This window comes from Coregonus clupeaformis, chromosome 7 (genome assembly GCF_020615455.1).
Source record: "Coregonus clupeaformis isolate EN_2021a chromosome 7, ASM2061545v1, whole genome shotgun sequence".
Lineage (NCBI taxonomy): Eukaryota > Metazoa > Chordata > Actinopteri > Salmoniformes > Salmonidae > Coregonus > Coregonus clupeaformis.
In genome coordinates this window covers 25,619,578-25,637,133 of record NC_059198.1, presented here as the reverse complement: position 1 = coordinate 25,637,133, position 17,556 = coordinate 25,619,578, and the positions used below count along the sequence as shown (strand labels likewise).

The 17,556-nt window shown below is 43.8% G+C and overlaps 1 protein-coding gene across 3 annotated transcripts in view; it reads right to left on the bottom strand.

Moving 5' to 3' along the window:
* Nucleotides 1-17,556, bottom strand: part of LOC121568976 (netrin-1) — a 50,838-nt gene that overhangs the window by 21,034 nt on the left and 12,248 nt on the right. For all 3 annotated transcript variants that reach the window (XM_041879522.2, XM_041879523.2, XM_041879524.2), the window contains exon 3: nt 4,857-5,045. In XM_041879522.2, coding sequence (XP_041735456.1) covers nt 4,857-5,045 — 189 coding nt within the window. The remainder of the gene's footprint in view (nt 1-4,856; nt 5,046-17,556) is intronic.

Here is a 17,556-nt window from a genome sequence, read left to right as displayed (position 1 = left end):
CTAGTCCTCGTCCTCTGAGCTCAAACCACTGCACTATGCTCTTAATGTTCTGAGTCCTACACTGGGAACCAACTGGAAACATTAATTAATTTCCCCATGCGTGTGTGGAGCTGCCTGCGGTGTGGAGGTAAAGAGTTGCTGAGAGGTTGAGGGGGAGTGTAGTGCAGTGGACCGTGTGGCTGCTCCACTGCTGTGGGCTCCCTGTGCCTGGTGAAAGGCTTATACGGCGGAGCGGACGAGAGGACGGGGAATAAAACAAACCGTTAGAGCTGGGGGCCGCCGGGGGCCGCGCTGCACTCCGAGAGCCGTGTTTACACTGCGCTTGATGAGGGATGAAGTCGTTAATCTGGGAAATAAAACATGAGGCATTCCACACTGCCACTGGAGACGCTGGTGTTTCGGCCTATATGGCGGAGGGGTCTATTTCGTAACCTCCACCTTTCTGAGAGTGGTGATCCTAAATTTTGGGGGTTCAGGTTGGAGAATGAAAGCAGACTTCCTCCTGGCTGTGTTGGCACAGCATTGTGTTTCCTGTCCAAAAACAGCAGAGCGAGATGGTTGGCTGAGTTGAACAATAAATACCTTGGGCCCTAACTTATGTCACAAAGCGCTGAGTTTGTCATCTGAGGAGAGCACAGCAATCAGGCTGTTTGGGTTTGATCCCAGAGTATGGACCAGAGTAAATGGTGGGGCAGAGCTGGAAGCCGTCACATTACTGATACTGCCCACTAGAAAGCCTAAGACAGGTTGCTGTATGTGGTAAGCTCATTAGGGAAGGAGAGAACCTCTGTAACACTAACTTGCCCATAGCTTCATCCTCTGCCTGCCCCTAACTGCATCCCAAATATAGGCTGTAAAAATGTTTGGGCTGGCAGCGTGCAGTGAAACAATGATGCTCCCAACCATTAGCCACTTTCAAGTGCAAAAGATCCATCAAATGTGTTCAGAACAACAGCACAACATGAACTATGTTTGCCCTGAACTCCAATTAGGTGTGAACTTTGACAGCCACCACTGTGAAACAACCCCAAAACAGACTGGGTAAGTGGCTGTGTTTTATAAATGATGGTGGACTGTGTTGATACTTTCACTCCGTTAGACTTGGAATAGTCAGAATGAGTTAAGAGTGGAGGTCTATTGTGGTCTGCAGTAAGAAATGTAATATGTTGCAGTTCCTGTGACTAATTGGCCAGTGGTGTACCAGGCTAAAGGGCACTGGAGGATAGGTACTCCGAGACCCCGCTCTGAGCCAATAGGAATGCAGCCACGGAGACCACAATATGTGGGTCTGCACAGAGTCACTCACTTGTCACTGAAGCGCAAGCTGGGTCCCAGTGTAATACAGCACATTGGGATGTTGTAATGGGACTGGAAACAAACGACTTGAAACAATATTCTGTCTTTCATACAAGGAGGATATTACACGCTTAGAAAAAATGGTGCTATCTAAAACATAAAATGATTATTCGGCTGTCCTCATAGGAGAACCCTTTGAAGAACCCTTTTTGGTTCCAGGTAGAACCCTTTCCATAGAGAGTTCTACCTCGAACAAAAAAGGGTTATCCTATGGAGACAGCCGAATAACCCTTTTTTCTAAGATTGTAGGATATTGCTGTATGATAAATATTTGGAAAGACTAGAAGTCATCCAGTTCAGGGTAAAGTGTAATGTTGGTGGATCTGATGCTGGCTTGTTCAAAGAGACTGTTTGAATCAACTCCTGTACTCCTGAATTCCATGGCAGACCTCACTTCTATTGTTAGCCACTCATCTCTTTTTCCAGGGAAATCCTCTGAGGTTTCCCCTCCCCCGTTACAATTCACAGATATTCAGGGCGACTCATTATAGTTCTCCAAGTTAAGCAAATAAAATGTGGTCACTAGGGACCGAGTGTTGGGATCCTCCCCTGCTTTAGTGGTAAAGGTACTCCAACTACATTGTTTCATAGGCTCTGTCCACAGAAATGCTGTTATTACTGTAACATGTAACCTCTATTTGAGAGAGATAACTTATGACTTGGACAAGGAACAACGGTAGAAGTTAATGCATTTGAGGTAAATGTGCAAAATGAATATGCTTTTTATTAATCCACTCACTCAAACCTGCCTCAGCATCTGGTTGTGCTGGTGTTTGTGTGATTGCATGTGATTTAATGTGTGTGTGTGTGTGCGTGCGTGCACATGTGTGTGCGCATGTGTGTGTGGACGCATGTGTGTGTGTGTGAGTGACAGGTGCTTGTTTGCTCAGTGCCTCAGAGCCTGTCTCCTCTCCCCACGGTGCAGGGAGACAAAGGGAGTGAAGCTTTTCTCTCCTCCACACACTAATCCTGGACAGCATGGACTCAAACCTGACTTATGTGCTCACACCTGTGAGTGTGTGTGTATGGGGGTGGGGGATGATAGCAAGATCTGATTCCACTCAACTGTACAGCGGATCAACTCACATATCACTTCAGTTTGTTTTGCTTGTGTTGTCATGGAATTCCCAATAGACTCCAAATACAGTGGGGGAAAAAAGTATTTAGTCAGCCACCAATTGTGCAAGTTCTCCCACTTAAAAAGATGAGAGAGGCCTGTAATTTTCATCATAGGTACACGTCAACTATGACAGACAAATTGAGAATTTTTTTCTCCAGAAAATCACATTGTAGGATTTTTTATGAATTTATTTGCAAATTATGGTGGAAAATAAGTATTTGGTCAATAACAAAAGTTTCTCAATACTTTGTTATATACCCTTTGTTGGCAATGACACAGGTCAAACATTTTCTGTAAGTCTTCACAAGGTTTTCACACACTGTTGCTGGTATTTTGGCCCATTCCTCCATGCAGATCTCCTCTTGAGCAGTGATGTTTTGGGGCTGTCGCTGGGCAACACGGACTTTCAACTCCCTCCAAAGATTTTCTATGGGGTTGAGATCTGGAGACTGGCTAGGCCACTCCAGGACCTTGAAATGCTTCTTACGAAGCCACTCCTTCGTTGCCCGGGCGGTGTGTTTGGGATCATTGTCATGCTGAAAGACCCAGCCACGTTTCATCTTCAATGCCCTTGCTGATGGAAGGAGGTTTTCACTCAAAATCTCACGATACATGGCCCCATTCATTCTTTCCATTACACGGATCAGTCGTCCTGGTCCCTTTGCAGAAAAACAGCCCCAAAGCATGATGTTTCCACCCCCATGCTTCACAGTAGGTATGGTGTTCTTTGGATGCAACTCAGCATTCTTTGTCCTCCAAACACAACGAGTTGAGTTTTTACCAAAAAGTTATATTTTGGTTTCATCTGACCATATGACATTCTCCCAATCCTCTTCTGGATCATCCAAATGCACTCTAGCAAACTTCAGACGGGCCTGGACATGTACTGGCTTAAGCAGGGTGACACGTCTGGCACTGCAGGATTTGAGTCCCTGGCGGCGTAGTGTGTTACTGATGGTAGGCTTTGTTACTTTGGTCCCAGCTCTCTGCAGGTCATTCACTAGGTCCCCCCGTGTGGTTCTGGGATTTTTGCTCACCGTTCTTGTGATCATTTTGACCCCATGGGGTGAGATCTTGCATGGAGCCCCAGATCGAGGGAGATTATCAGTGGTCTTGTATGTCTTCCATTTCCTAATAATTGCTCCCACAGTTGATTTCTTCAAACCAAGCTGCTTACCTATTGCAGATTCAGTCTTCCCAGCCTGGTGCAGGTCTACAATTTTGTTTCTGGTGTCCTTTGACAGCTCTTTGGTCTTGGCCATAGTGGAGTTTGGAGTGTGACTGTTTGAGGTTGTGGACAGGTGTCTTTTATACTGATAACAAGTTCAAACAGGTGCCATTAATACAGGTAACGAGTGGAGGACAGAGGAGCCTCTTAAAGAAGAAGTTACAGGTCTGTGAGAGCCAGAAATCTTGCTTGTTTGTAGGTGACTAAATACTTATTATCCACCATAATTTGCAAATAAATTCATTAAAAATCCTACTATGTGATTTTCTGGAGAAAAAAATTCTCAATTTGTCTGTCATAGTTGACGTGTACCTATGATGAAAATTACAGGCCTCTCTCATCTTTTTAAGTGGGAGAACTTGCACAATTGGTGGCTGACTAAATACTTTTTTCCCCCACTGTACCAGAGTCACACAGGTCAGCAACACTCACACTGGCACAGGTGGGAGCTTTTCTTTTACAACTCTCTTTCCCCTGTCTCACATAATAATAAATAGTAGTGAAGTAGTGGAAAGTTCTACGCATAAAGGTTATCAAAGGTTGTTGGAAGACTTGTTTCCTGCTGATAATGTGTTGAATTTCTAGATATCATGGCAGAACAATTCAACTTGTTTTCCAACAACATGCGTCAAGAAAGTCCATAACTGGGGCCTCCCGTGTGGCGCTGCGGTCTAATGCATTGCATCGCAGTGCTTGAGGCGTCACTGTGTCACAGCCGGCCGTGACCGGGAGACCAATGAGGAGGTGCACAATTTCCGTGTCCCATCGCGCTCTAGCGACTCCTTGTGGCGGGCTGGGTGCCTGCAAGCTGACTTCGGGCGCCTGCAAGCTGACTTCGGTCACCTGCTGGACGGTGTTTCCTCTGAAACATTGGTGCGGCTGGTTTCCGGGTTAAGCGAGCAGTGTGTCAAGAAGCAGTGCGGTTTGGCAGGGTTGTGTTTTGGAGGACGCATGGCTCTCGACCTTCGCCTCTCCTGAGTACATAGGGGAGTTGCAGCGATGGGACAAGACTGTAACTACCAATTGGATATCACGAAAAAGGGGTAAAAGTAATAATAATCCAAAACTGGAGCAGAATATCAGCTAGTGTGAGGTTTTTGTGTCACACAGCCATTTTGAGCAGCCCACCCAGCAGACGCCCAGCCCAGATACCTTTGCAGGCCCTCCTGTGGGAGATGGCCTTGGACATGTCCCGGAAGAAGCCCTCCTTGCAGTAGTGGCAGTGGCGTCCGGCCGTGTTGTGGCGGCAGTTGAGACAGACTCCGCCACTCCTCCGCCCAGATAGCTTGTACAGCTCCATGTTGAAACGACAGCGCCGGGCGTGCAGGTTACAGTGGCAGGCTGCAGAAAGATGGAGAGAGGGGGAGAGAAAGAGAGGTGAGGGGGAGAATAACACAGAGGTCAGTGGGTTCGCATGCTTTTTACACAGGTGTTGAGTACACTTAACGAAGGCTTTGGCCTCCTGAACCTGAACCTCAACACTCAACACAAAATAACTCCCACCATGCAACCTTGCAGTTCAGCTAGTCTAGTGCTTCATAAGCTGGAACTGAAAAACGAATTCACATGTACAGTATATCATGGTAGGGTGTTGACCATGTTACTTTCCAATTTCCAAAAAGCTAGTGGAGGGGAACCAAATAACAGCTAGTGAAGTGTAGTGTATGGGGACCCTGAGAAAGTTACTGTTACTTTAATGACATCAGAGGGTCAAAGTCCTCTGGTCAGACATGTCATTTGGAGACAATGGGTTTTTAAAACAGATGGCCTGGCCAGGCTGTGAGCGATCCAGTTTCTAAGAGTTAAATGGTGTGGTCTGACTCCACGCTCTCCTTTCCCCTCCACCTGCCTATGGATTTGACCTCTGACCCATAGTGACGTCAGGAGAGAGATTTCCTTTCCCACAGATCTCGCAGCCTTTACTAACTCTCTTAGTTGTTTTATTGTCATAACATCATGAGGAATACCTTCCCAATTAAATAGGGTGATTTATTCCTCCGTTCATCAGTTCTCTCTGTGTGTTAGAGCCAGGGTGGACTTTCCACCTCTGCTCTAGTGATATTATCTTCCAAAGCACTGTGAAAGAGCTTCAATTTCTGGGCTTGCATTTGAGCTTTTCTGTTTTAGTGTCATCCAGGCACGTACTGCTGTGATAGGGCTGGAAGAGGAGAAGCCCCCATGGTTTCTTATTTGTGGATAATCTCTCCATCAGTGCACCCTGCCTTAAGGTTATAGCCACAAGATCTGAGCGATAAGGGCACATATGCTACACGTTCATCAGCACTCCCAATCACGTATCAACCAACTCACACCTGCCATTGGGGACCAGAGTTGGCAGGTGGGTGGTATTCAGAGCGGCTTCCTCTAAATTGAGGCTTTATCACACACAGTCACACACACAGTCACACACACAAACCGAGGTGTTTGGCAGCTGTCATGGGCTTATCACACCTCAAACCCCAGGGCCGATCAACACACTCAGAGCACACCAGACCCCCGGAGCTTTGAAGCGTGCTCCCTCCCTCCTCCTCTATCCCCCTCCCTTCCCTCTCTCTCCCCCTTGCTCTTTACCGCCTTCTTATCCCAGATGTTATCTCCACTTTGGGTGGAAGTGTTACTACAAATGTAATGGGATTTTTTATGAATGGGAAATGGAATGGAATGCTTTTAGTTTTCTAACCAGAGAAAAACATCCTACAGATAACTGCCAAAATAAAGGAAACACCAACATAAAGTGTCTTAAGGGCATTGAGCCACCACGAGCCGCCAGAACAGATATATATTCTGGAGTGTCTGGAACTCTATTGGAGGGATGTGACACTGTTCTTCCACAAGAAATTCCATCATTTGGTGTTTTGTTGATGGTGGTGGAAAATGGCGCCGCTCCAGAATCTCCCATTAGTGTTCAATTGGGTTGAGATCTGATGACTGAGACACACACGCATCTTTGAGACCCCTCTTTTAAAGTCACTGAGATTTCTTCTTCTAGCCATGGTAACCAAAATAATGGGTAAGTGGGCATTTATATACATGACCCAAAGCATGATGGGATGTTAATTGCTTAATAAACTAAGGACACACACCTGTGTGGAAGCACCTGCTTTCAATATACTTTGTATCCCTCATTTACTCAAGTGTTTCCTTTATTTTGGCAGTTACCTGTATGCTGGTACTGTAACTTTAATCTTCACAGTGAGTCAGATAGAAAGTTGAGAGATAAGAAATACCCAGGTAAGTATCTGGGCACATGCATTCTGCATGCAATATAGGCCGAATCTCCCTATTACTTTGACAAGCAGCAAGTCTTTGTGCGGTGTGTATCACAGTCTGTGTGTATCCAATAATGCTTCAGCCTGTGTGTGACCCACTGTGTGTGGCGTCGTTGTGGTGTCTATGTGTGTGTGAGAGAGTGTCTGCATCATGTGATTAATAAGCGTTATCTCCTTGGCTGTCCCCAGCCTCTCCTAATGAGTGCTGTGCTATCTCATACACACTTCCCTGGCCTGCTCTCCAATCACTCCGCTAATTGTCCATCAGTGCCAAGGCCTCAAGTACTAATAAACTATATTTAGACCAGCTAGCCCAAAATGTCCCTCACAGCATCTATAACACACACTGTGGGCGCCTGACAACAAAACAACAAGTGAAGAAACAAACAAATGCTACCTAGTTTTCAATATGTGTTCAATAAGAGTGTAAATTTAGTCCAATTATGGGAGGAAATGTGATTTCTGTCATTTCACATCAATAATTGTTGTTGTTATTTGAAGTACTGTAGAACCTACTTAGAGGTACACCATTTAAATCTATTTATGTTCAAGTGTTGTAATACTGTATAGTGAAGGACATGGTAGGTGTGAGACGCTAACATGATTAATCATCCCACAGCTTGCTGTAGGTGGATTCATATTCTGTGTTCTGTGAGAGAATATAAAGGCCATACATGCCCTGTATTGATACCAGGTCCTGGATTGTTGCAGGGACTCCCTGCCACAGACAAACATAACTTACCTGTCACCAGGTGTCTGATGTTAACCAAACACCCTGTGTGTATGGCTGCCTATGTTCCTAGACTGCATACAGAGGAGTTGTGTGATTTGTATTGAGAGGAATGCTGCGCTTGTTCAAGGATGAAGAGGAAAGGAATTCCAATGAAATTATTGTTTACCCAGGCTCAATTCAGGTCCTCTGTAGCTCAGTTGGTAGAGCATGGCGCTTGTAACGCCAGGGTAGTGGGTTCGATCCCCGGGATCACCCATACACAACAATGTATGCACGCATGACTGTAAGTCGCTTTGGATAAAAGCGTCTGCTAAATGGCATATTATTATTAATGAGTCCCTCAGTCAGTGAAGGCCCATAATGATAGTGGCCCATATTATGAGAGGATGACGTGTGCCAAGCCAAACAAGCCTCTCATCCTCACCCTGCAGCGATCTGAGGAAAACACAATATCAGTGCCGTGAGCAGATTCATATACAGTGAGGGAAAAAAGTATTTGATCCCCTGCTGATTTTGTACGTTTGCCCACTGACAAAGAAATGATCAGTCTATAATTTTAATGGTAGGTTTATTTGAACAGTGAGAGACAGAATAACAACAAAAGAAATCCAGAAAAACGCATGTCAAAAATGTTATAAATTGATTTGCATTTTAATGAGGGAAATAAGTATTTGACCCCCTCTCAATCAGAAAGATTTCTGGCTCCCAGGTGTCTTTTATACAGGTAACGAGCTGAGATTAGGAGCACACTCTTAAAGGGAGTGCTCCTAATCTCAGCTTGTTACCTGTATAAAAGACACCTGTCCACAGAAGCAATCAATCAATCAGATTCCAAACTCTCCACCATGGCCAAGACCAAAGAGCTCTCCAAAGATGTCAGGGACAAGATTGTTGACCTACACAAGGCTGGAATGGGCTACAAGACCCAAATAACTGTCAATCTCCCTCTGCCTGGGGCTCCATGCAAGATCTCACCTCGTGGAGTTGCAATGATCATGAGAACGGTGAGGAATCAGCCCAGAACTACACGGGAGGATCTTGTCAATTATCTCAAGGCAGCTGGGACCATAGTCACCAAGAAAACAATTGGTAACACACTACGCCGTGAAGGACTGAAATCCTGCAGCGCCCGCAAGGTCCCCCTGCTAAAGAAAGCACATATACAGGCCCGTCTGAAGTTTGCCAATGAACATCTGAATGATTCAGAGGAGAACTGGGTGAAAGTGTTGTGGTCAGATGAGACCAAAATTGAGCTCTTTGGCATCAACTCAACTCGCCGTGTTTGGAGGAGGAGGAATGCTGCCTATGACCCCAAGAACACCATCCCCACCGTCAAACATGGAGGTGGAAACATTATGCTTTGGGGGTGTTTTTCTGCTAAGGGGACAGGACAACTTCACCGCATCAAAGGGACGATGGACGGAGCCATGTATCGTCAAATCCTGGGTGAGAACCTCCTTCCCTCAGCCAGGGCATTGAAAATGGGTCGTGGATGGGTATTCCAGCATGACAATGACCCAAAACACACGGCCAAGGCAACAAAGGAGTGGCTCAAGAAGAAGCACATTAAGGTCCTGGAGTGGCCTAGCCAGTCTCCAGACCTTAATCCCATAGAAAAACTGTGGAGGGAGCTGAAGGTTTGAGTTGCCAAACGTCAGCCTCGAAACCTTAATGACTTGGAGAAGATCTGCAAAGAGGAGTGGGACAAAATCCCTCCTGAGATGTGTGCAAACCTGGTGGCCAACTACAAGAAACGTCTGACCTCTGTGATTGCCAACAAGGGTTTTGCCACCAAGTACTAAGTCATGTTTTGCAGAGGGGTCAAATACTTATTTCCCTCATTAAAATGAAAATCAATTCATAACATTTTTGACATGCGTTTTTCTGGATTTTTGTTGTTGTTATTCTGTCTCTCACTGTTCAAATAAACCTACCATTAAAATTATAGACTGATCATGTCTTTGTCAGTGGGCAAACGTACAAAATCAGCAGGGGATCAAATACTTTTTTCCCTCACATTCTCTCCGAGGTATCCAATGCCGTATTTTCATGACAACACTTGGTTTTATAGGTTGATATTTCTGAGCGCTGGGTTTGTTTTCCTCCTCTACCACATTGCTTACTGTAAACCTCCCGTTGCGGTGGCTGTGCATTAGGTCTAACTGTGAGATACTACAGACACAGCGATTGAAGTGATTTCCCAATTAGAATAGATGTATACATTTTACATGTTTATAGGACATTTTATGAGCTATGCAGTTTGTTAAACAGCTTTTGTTTCAATGTGCTGGTAAAACAAATCCTGGCATCATGCGAAGTTACACTAATAAACGGTTTTAGTTGAAATTAGAGAAAAATCTACTTGTGACATTTAATTCAAAGTGCTTGTTACAAAGCCTACATGATGCTTGCATAATACTTGCATAACACCTGCGTGGTGTGTGGGTGAAGCTTCAGAAAATGAGTCACAAGTATTCATTAACATTCATAAAGCACTGATGAAATCAAAGTGTTACCACTCCTTCCCCCATAAATATCAAAATTGCAATGGAACTGTAATATATGAAGTAATAGTTAAGTCAAGTAACTATTGAACTAAATCAAGAAAAATGACAAGTGACTAACAGCATGTGTAACAGGGTTGGTTATGTTTCCACTTGCCTCTAAAGAAATGTGTATTTAATGTTCAAGCATTCTTATTGGTTGGTTCAACTCTGATGATAATAAGGCGTGTTGTGATTGGCCCCGCTTGCAGCTAGGGGGAGATCGCGAACGTCAGGTCTTCCCAGTATGAAAATGTGATGCAAGGGGTAGGTCATGTTCTGAATACTGTTTTATATTTTACAATGTGTACAAGGTTGCTGTACGTTACTGATTTATACATGTGTGGGTATATGGTACCTGTTAGGGATTGAGGGGCTTTCTGGGATGTGCTTTGGCATATGATTGCTGTAGATAAGTGTGTTAGCTAGCATACACCGACGTAATGGTCACATAAGCCCACTGCTAACACAGTTGCCTTTATGCTACAGATTTTGCCATCAACAGCCATCCATATCGTTAAGCTCTGCACAACTAACATGCTGTTTCCCATTTAACAGCAGGTATTTACACATGTTATATTTTGTATTGTATTTTTGTATTTTGTTCGCCCAGTATGAAAATGTGATGCAAGGGATTTTGCCATCGACAGCCATCCATATTGTTAAGCTCTGCACAACTAACGTGCTGTTTCCCATTTAACAACATAAATAAATGATGCTCAACTGGGACCACTGGCTGATGTGATTTATTAGGAGAAAACACAACGCAAGGAGAGTACAATATACATCTGTTACACATGCCTGACTTATGAAAGCATAATGAATCAATCGTTATGTTTTATTAAGGATGAGAGCCTATGGGATTATATAGGCTTCAATGAGAGGGACATGGAAGTCAATATTTGGCTCATTAAGAATTATAGCAATAGTTTTAAGTGGATGATACTATATGTTGCCATTACAACAGACTGAAAATCACTCCTACATTACTCATATGAAGTTCTAATACATCATTGTCATAAATATCTGGTTTAATAAAGAAACACATATATTATACATTTTGGGGCCAAAAACATGCAAAAATCAGCAGACATGCCTTGAAACATTACTTGTAATATGACTACATTTCTATGGGCCAAGGGATTTGTCACAGAATTAAGATCCAACTGTGCATTTGGTCTGTTGATACATGTACTGCATGACTTTAATGGTGCAAATGCCCCTGAACGTCTTCTGTGGGGCACTCCCGTTAGATCAGTCACCCTTAAGCTCTTAGCTTCATGCCCCAGACACACTCAACATTTTCCTACAATAAATATTTCGATTGCACATTGCTGGAGCAGCTGCTATTTTGATGAGGGAGAAAAAACAACAAAGGCCTTTTGGAATGAGCTATCCAGATGATGAATCATTTTACGAGTTTCCGGAATGCTTTTGATGACTTTAGCTGTGGTGAAAAGACAGAAACTGTATAAAAATAGAAGAAACTTCTCTTATTTGGAGGACTGATTCAACCCGTCACCTTGGCGTAATGCAAACAAATAAATAAACAAGTGAGAGTGCAGATAAAGAGCATATAAAGACTTTGATCAGTCTGAGCAGAGCTGACAGGTTGAGACAAACAACTGTTTGAACACGAGGACTTTTAGCATGTATGATTTGTTTTTAATGAGACACACATTGGAGGCGGTGGGGGAGGAGGTTTCAACAGGACGCAGTGATGAATGACCCTGGGGCTGGGGTTCATCTGCAGTGGAAGCAGCACCTGTCTCAGTTCCTTCCTCAGCTATGGGAACTCAATGGAAATTCTGACCTCTCTACGCTGGAAGGTCTAACATCTGCATTGTCCCCCTTACTGGCCTCTCATACCATACCACTGACACTTGGCATTCAGTAGCACTCTCTCTTTTAGAAGGAATGCACACAGGCATTGATGGAAATATTGCTCATCCATGAAGAACATGGAAGAACTCAAATCAATCAAATCAAATTGTATTTGCCACATGCGCCGAATACAACAGGTGTAGACCTTACAGTGAAATGCTTACTTACAAGCCCTTAACCAACAATGCAGTTTTAAGAAAAAAAGAAAAAGAAAAAAAATGTTAAGTAATAAATAGATAAGTAAAAAATGAAAATAGCAAATAATTAAAGAGCAGCAGTAAAATAAAATAACAGTAGGGAGGCTATATACAGGGGGTACCAGTACAGAGTCAATGTGTGGGGGCACCGGCTAGTCGAGGTAATTGAGGTAATATGTACATGTGGGTGGATGATGGAAGCAGATGAGCACAGGAGGCCTGATTTTACTACAGAGATGTTATCAAACTGATGTGTTAGGATATCCAATTAGTGTCAATATTTCTAATCCCTGCTATGGCTTGTGCTCTGTTACCATAACAGCACTGAGTGAGACATGATGATCAATCACTCAGCTCACCTTTAACCTTTGAAGACCTGCCAAACCACACAAGAGTGCACTTTGTGCCCTGAGATAAGACAACAGATGGAAGAGATAAGCCAGGCTAATGAAATGGATTTCTGTGTTATGAAACAGTGTTTGATTCTGATCCTTTTCCATTTCACCCAAGGCGTGGGTCAATACGCTTAGCCCATTTTAGTCTTCAGAAAGGTAAATGCTGATTTTATCAGTAACTGCTTGCCTTATACCAAGTCAGAGTGTAAGCTTATAGGGAAAACTCCCAAGGATAACCTTTCAGCTTTAAGCTATCACTCTTGCCAAGAGAATACAACAAGAATAATTTTAAAGACCTTCTACTGAAGCTAAACGTAAACTTCAGTAGCCACTACATGGTCATGAAAAGCTCCAATCAAACTTCAATCAGACTGCCTATACTTTGAGGTATAGTACAACAACAATGTTTTATAACACCATGACAGATCTGGACTATGATAGTGTACCATAATGATAACTTGCACTCTAAATGACTGAAAGTCTGAAAAACACTTGTCCTATGTATCCTAGCTCAAGTGGCCCCAATTTCTATGTTACAGAAAACTCCCTTATAAAGGCCCTTTGGCCTGGCAGCAAAGTGTCAGAAGTGAAGTATGTTGAGCAGCACTGTGTGCCTGAGGACTAATAGGATCTCCTTTATACAACCAACCCCTGTGGCCATGTTTAGCAACAACAAAGCCTCCCTAATGGAATCCCATTTCCCACTACTAACGCCGGTTTAATAGCAATGTGTGTGTTTGTGTGTGTTCTCTCCCTGTTCCCCGTTTCAGTGAGACACCATACCCCTCTCTCCCTTTGGGCTCTCTCTCACACAGAGGCAGTCTGGGAAGGCATCTCCCCTCCGCCTCGCTACGCAGTGATGTCATGGGGAGCGCTCTCTTTTTACAAGCGCAGCTCTGTGATCTCTGGCGGAGATCAATTAGCTGAGCAATCAGGCCTCCCCTGCTTTTGTGTGAGTAACTCCTCGTAAAACAGAGCGGTTGCCTGGCGAACGGGCACATGGCGTCTCAACAAAAACAGCCACCCAAAGTCAGGCCAAGCCATGCTCTAAGAACGAAGGCAAAACCAAACCGTGATTCTGCTGTTCTGAGCGTAACATTAGCTAATGTAATGTAACATTAGTGAATGCTAATGTATCATGTGTGATGGGTGGTGACTGGTGCCACTGTCAAAACCAGTTGTTAATTGGCCTAAATGATGCCAGTCTGCTGCACACAAGATGTCATAACCATGGAGAAGTTGAGGTTGGATCATGTTGTATGAGAGTTCATTGGAAGCCTCTCAAAAACCATTACAATGTGCTTGTTGATCTCAATGACAATGTATGTGTCTTTCCCAGGTATTCCTTTGCTTGTGTTATCAGTTAAAAAGGCATAGCTACTGTATGGTATGCTGCCTTTTCCTTTTAGAATAGCTCAAGTGGAACCACACATCACCTACACATGAACCCACAGAGACTGCTCTGTATCACAACCCTTAACTACAAGAAAAAAGACCTGACACTTTGGAACAGCAAAATTGTATAATTGTGCAATCAGTAATAGCCAGAGAGCTCTGCTCCCTCCCCTCAACAACTAGTTGTGGTGCCAATGATAATACACCATGTCTTGTGAATAATAATATATAATGAGCAGCATATCTCAGTCCATTTATCCTGCCTGCACTGGGCTGGGAACAGGACGAGAGCAGGCAGGAGAATACCTCAGTGGAAATGAACTCGCTATCAAACAGAGCCCAATCAAACTGCTACTCTCCCAATCGACAGGCCTGTTCTCATGGCCTCTGGTCTGAATGAGTCACGCTCTATTTAAATACTCCAGGTCCCCACAGTCAGGAGTCATCATCACCTCCGGGGAGCTACTTCTGAATGATAAAGGTCGCTGAGACTTAGCGTGTGCATTAGCTGTTAGCGGCCACGTTAAGGGTAATTGTAACTTATGTGAACTCTGCTGCTGCCTGGGCGGTCAATGCGGGAAAACATTGGACTATAACATTTCCAATTAAAGTATCAGGCTGACGTGCTAGTGGCAGAGCGTCCTGTAGTGTCATGAGCTGCCGGGCGGTGGGAGAAAATAAACAAGTGTATATGAGGGGGTGTCGGTTTGACGGGTCATCTGGGGAACATTTCCGCTTTAGCGTATGTACTGTACAGCACCGGTGAGGAAACATGCCAGCATGAAATATACCTCAGCGCTGTAACATGGGTGTTGTAATCATCTTATGAACAACGTATTAATTTCTGATTTATTTGTCTATATTTTGTCTGTGCAGGTGTTTATTTTCATAACTGTACTGTAATACATCCAGTGTGTAAGTAAAGAAACCAACTGACAGGGAGGCTGTTCCTTTCCTTCCTCAGGTTTATTTCTTTGAGTTTATGAGAGAAGTGATATAAAATCCTTTGCTCACTAAGCTCAATAAGCAAAGTTTACACTCTTCCTGAACTTTCACAATGGTCAGTTGATGAGAGGTATGGCTCAAGTTCTTCTTGATTTACTATAAATGTGTATAGCAACATATACTACACCAGCCCTAATGCAGCAGAAACTATATAGATATTAGTGAACAGAGGTCACAAGTCAGTCACACAATTGACTTCATTTACTGTTACTGAGTCAAGATCATGAAATGATTAGTGTAGTGCTGACGACACACAAAACCACAGTTGGCTTCTTAACCATTTGAGCAGACAATTTATATAGTTTGAAGGAAAACAAATATGTCAAAATACTTTCCATAATGACATAAACAAACATCCAAATGTCACAATCTAGCAACAAAAAGACTGTGTTACAGTCCCATTGATTTCCTGAATTCCTATACTCCATACAAAATGCTTGAATGTGCATATCATTACCCCCAAATAAATGAAGACATATTTTAAGACTGGAAAGTGGAAACCCTCCACACTAAGGTTTTCAAAGTGAATATGATTTTTTCCCAATAACAAATCCATCATAACCAAGAGGTCCTAATTTTCAGGAGTGCTTATCTCTAGTAGCATTGCATCCCCTTTCCCTCAGGTGTAAGACAGGCAGTTCAACAGATGTGCAGCATTATAGCTCATCCACTCATCATCTCATCTCTGAGACCTTCCTTCTGAGAACCATGCGGTCATGGTCCAGGGAGCGACCCTCTCCTGGTGCAGATGTCGTCCTCCTGCATTGCCTTCCATTCCTCTCCACAGGATTTACTGGCCTTGGTGGACGTTCACAAGCCTCCACGCTGTTTTATTGGAATGCAGCAGCTCTACAGTGGGGGCCTTCTTCAGGGTAATTTACTGGCCGTGAAAATAACTTCAGTTGGTGGTGAGGTGGGCATGACATAGTGGGGGGCCAGGGTGTCCATGGTGGTTAAGGTTGGGGTGAAGGACCTGATCTTTATCACCACCATTCATCAGGAGTTCAGAGCTTGTGAGGCCCATTGGTTTTACTAGCTGATTTCTTCATTAACCACAAGTATCTCAGACAGTGCACTATGGTCTGATTAGTGGAGAGAGGCAAAGAAGGTCCACGACTGCCAATGAAGATCAGGAGATTAATTCGTTCTGCACATCCATGAACACAACATCTCTACACAGCCTCTGTCATATCCTGGCTTATAGGTCCCTTTCTTCTTCTTCTTCTTCTTCTTCTTCTTCTTCTTCTTCTTCTTCTTCTTCTTCTTCTTCTTCTTCTTCTTCTTCTTCTTCTTCTTCTTCTTCTTCTTCTTCTTCTTCTCTTCTTCTTCTTCTTCTTCTTCTTCTTCTTCTTCTTCTTATTATTATTATTATTATTATTATTCCATGTCCTGAGGCTGGAGGTGTCAGTGATCAGAATGTAAACAGGCTCTGTTGTGGTGAAGCGTGTGGTCAGAGGGGAGTCTCTCATTCATTCAGTCTCCAGACCAGAGGAGATAAAATAGAAAGCTTGCAGTGAACATGTCCTGCCCTGGGCACTCTGGAACTTTGGGGGCTGCGGTGCGGTGGGCTCCAGTCCAATCCTCCCCACAGCGCGGGGAGGATTTTTTTGCGTTCCGCCACGCGCGCCCTCCACACTGTCTCCCCCGTGGCGGAGAGCGAGCGAGCGAGCAGGAATCCGCTGAGCTGTAAATCATAAATGACGATCCATCGTAACCCTGGCGTGTTTATTGTGCTTTTCTCCCCTTTTCTCCATGTGCTCATATATAACCACGCAAACCCCCGATGTCAAAATCTCTCTCAAATATGTTATATTTTTTTGAATGTGTCAGGCCAGCCATTTTCTTTCTCAATAATCAGAGGATCATTAAAGGTCCTTATCCCAGGGTTGTTTGAGGCTTTCCTTTTAGTGGCTTAAGCTTTCTATATTAATCAAAACAGGTGGAAAGCTCATAATGTGAGATAAATGAGGAAATGTTTGAGCCCTAGGGGTTCCAGCTTGCCTTGGGAAAAGGGACTGAGTAGGTCCATTCTAGCGAGATGAAGGAAAATGTTATGGAATAATTGTTAATTATTGTTTTCGTGGAAACACTGAGAAGTCATTGTGAGTTGTGTTTTTTCATACTAATTTCACCAAAGTCCCAAAGTTTGTTCTGGTTGCTAGGTGGCTTTCAGGAGATGGAATTGGGCTGGAGAGGAAAAGGCAAGGTTCCTCCTTTTGCACGCCAACGGTTTGTTGTCTTAGGGAACCCAATCAACCTACAGTAACTACGTCCTGAGCCAGATAGAAAATACACCAATCTAACCTGTGCATTTGAACCATCTGGTTCCAATCACTGTCAAATACAATTTAATACATTTCACATAGACTTACATCACGTTGATGTCTGCCATTTCTGTCACTTTCAGTTAGGTCAGAATTATCAACTTGTC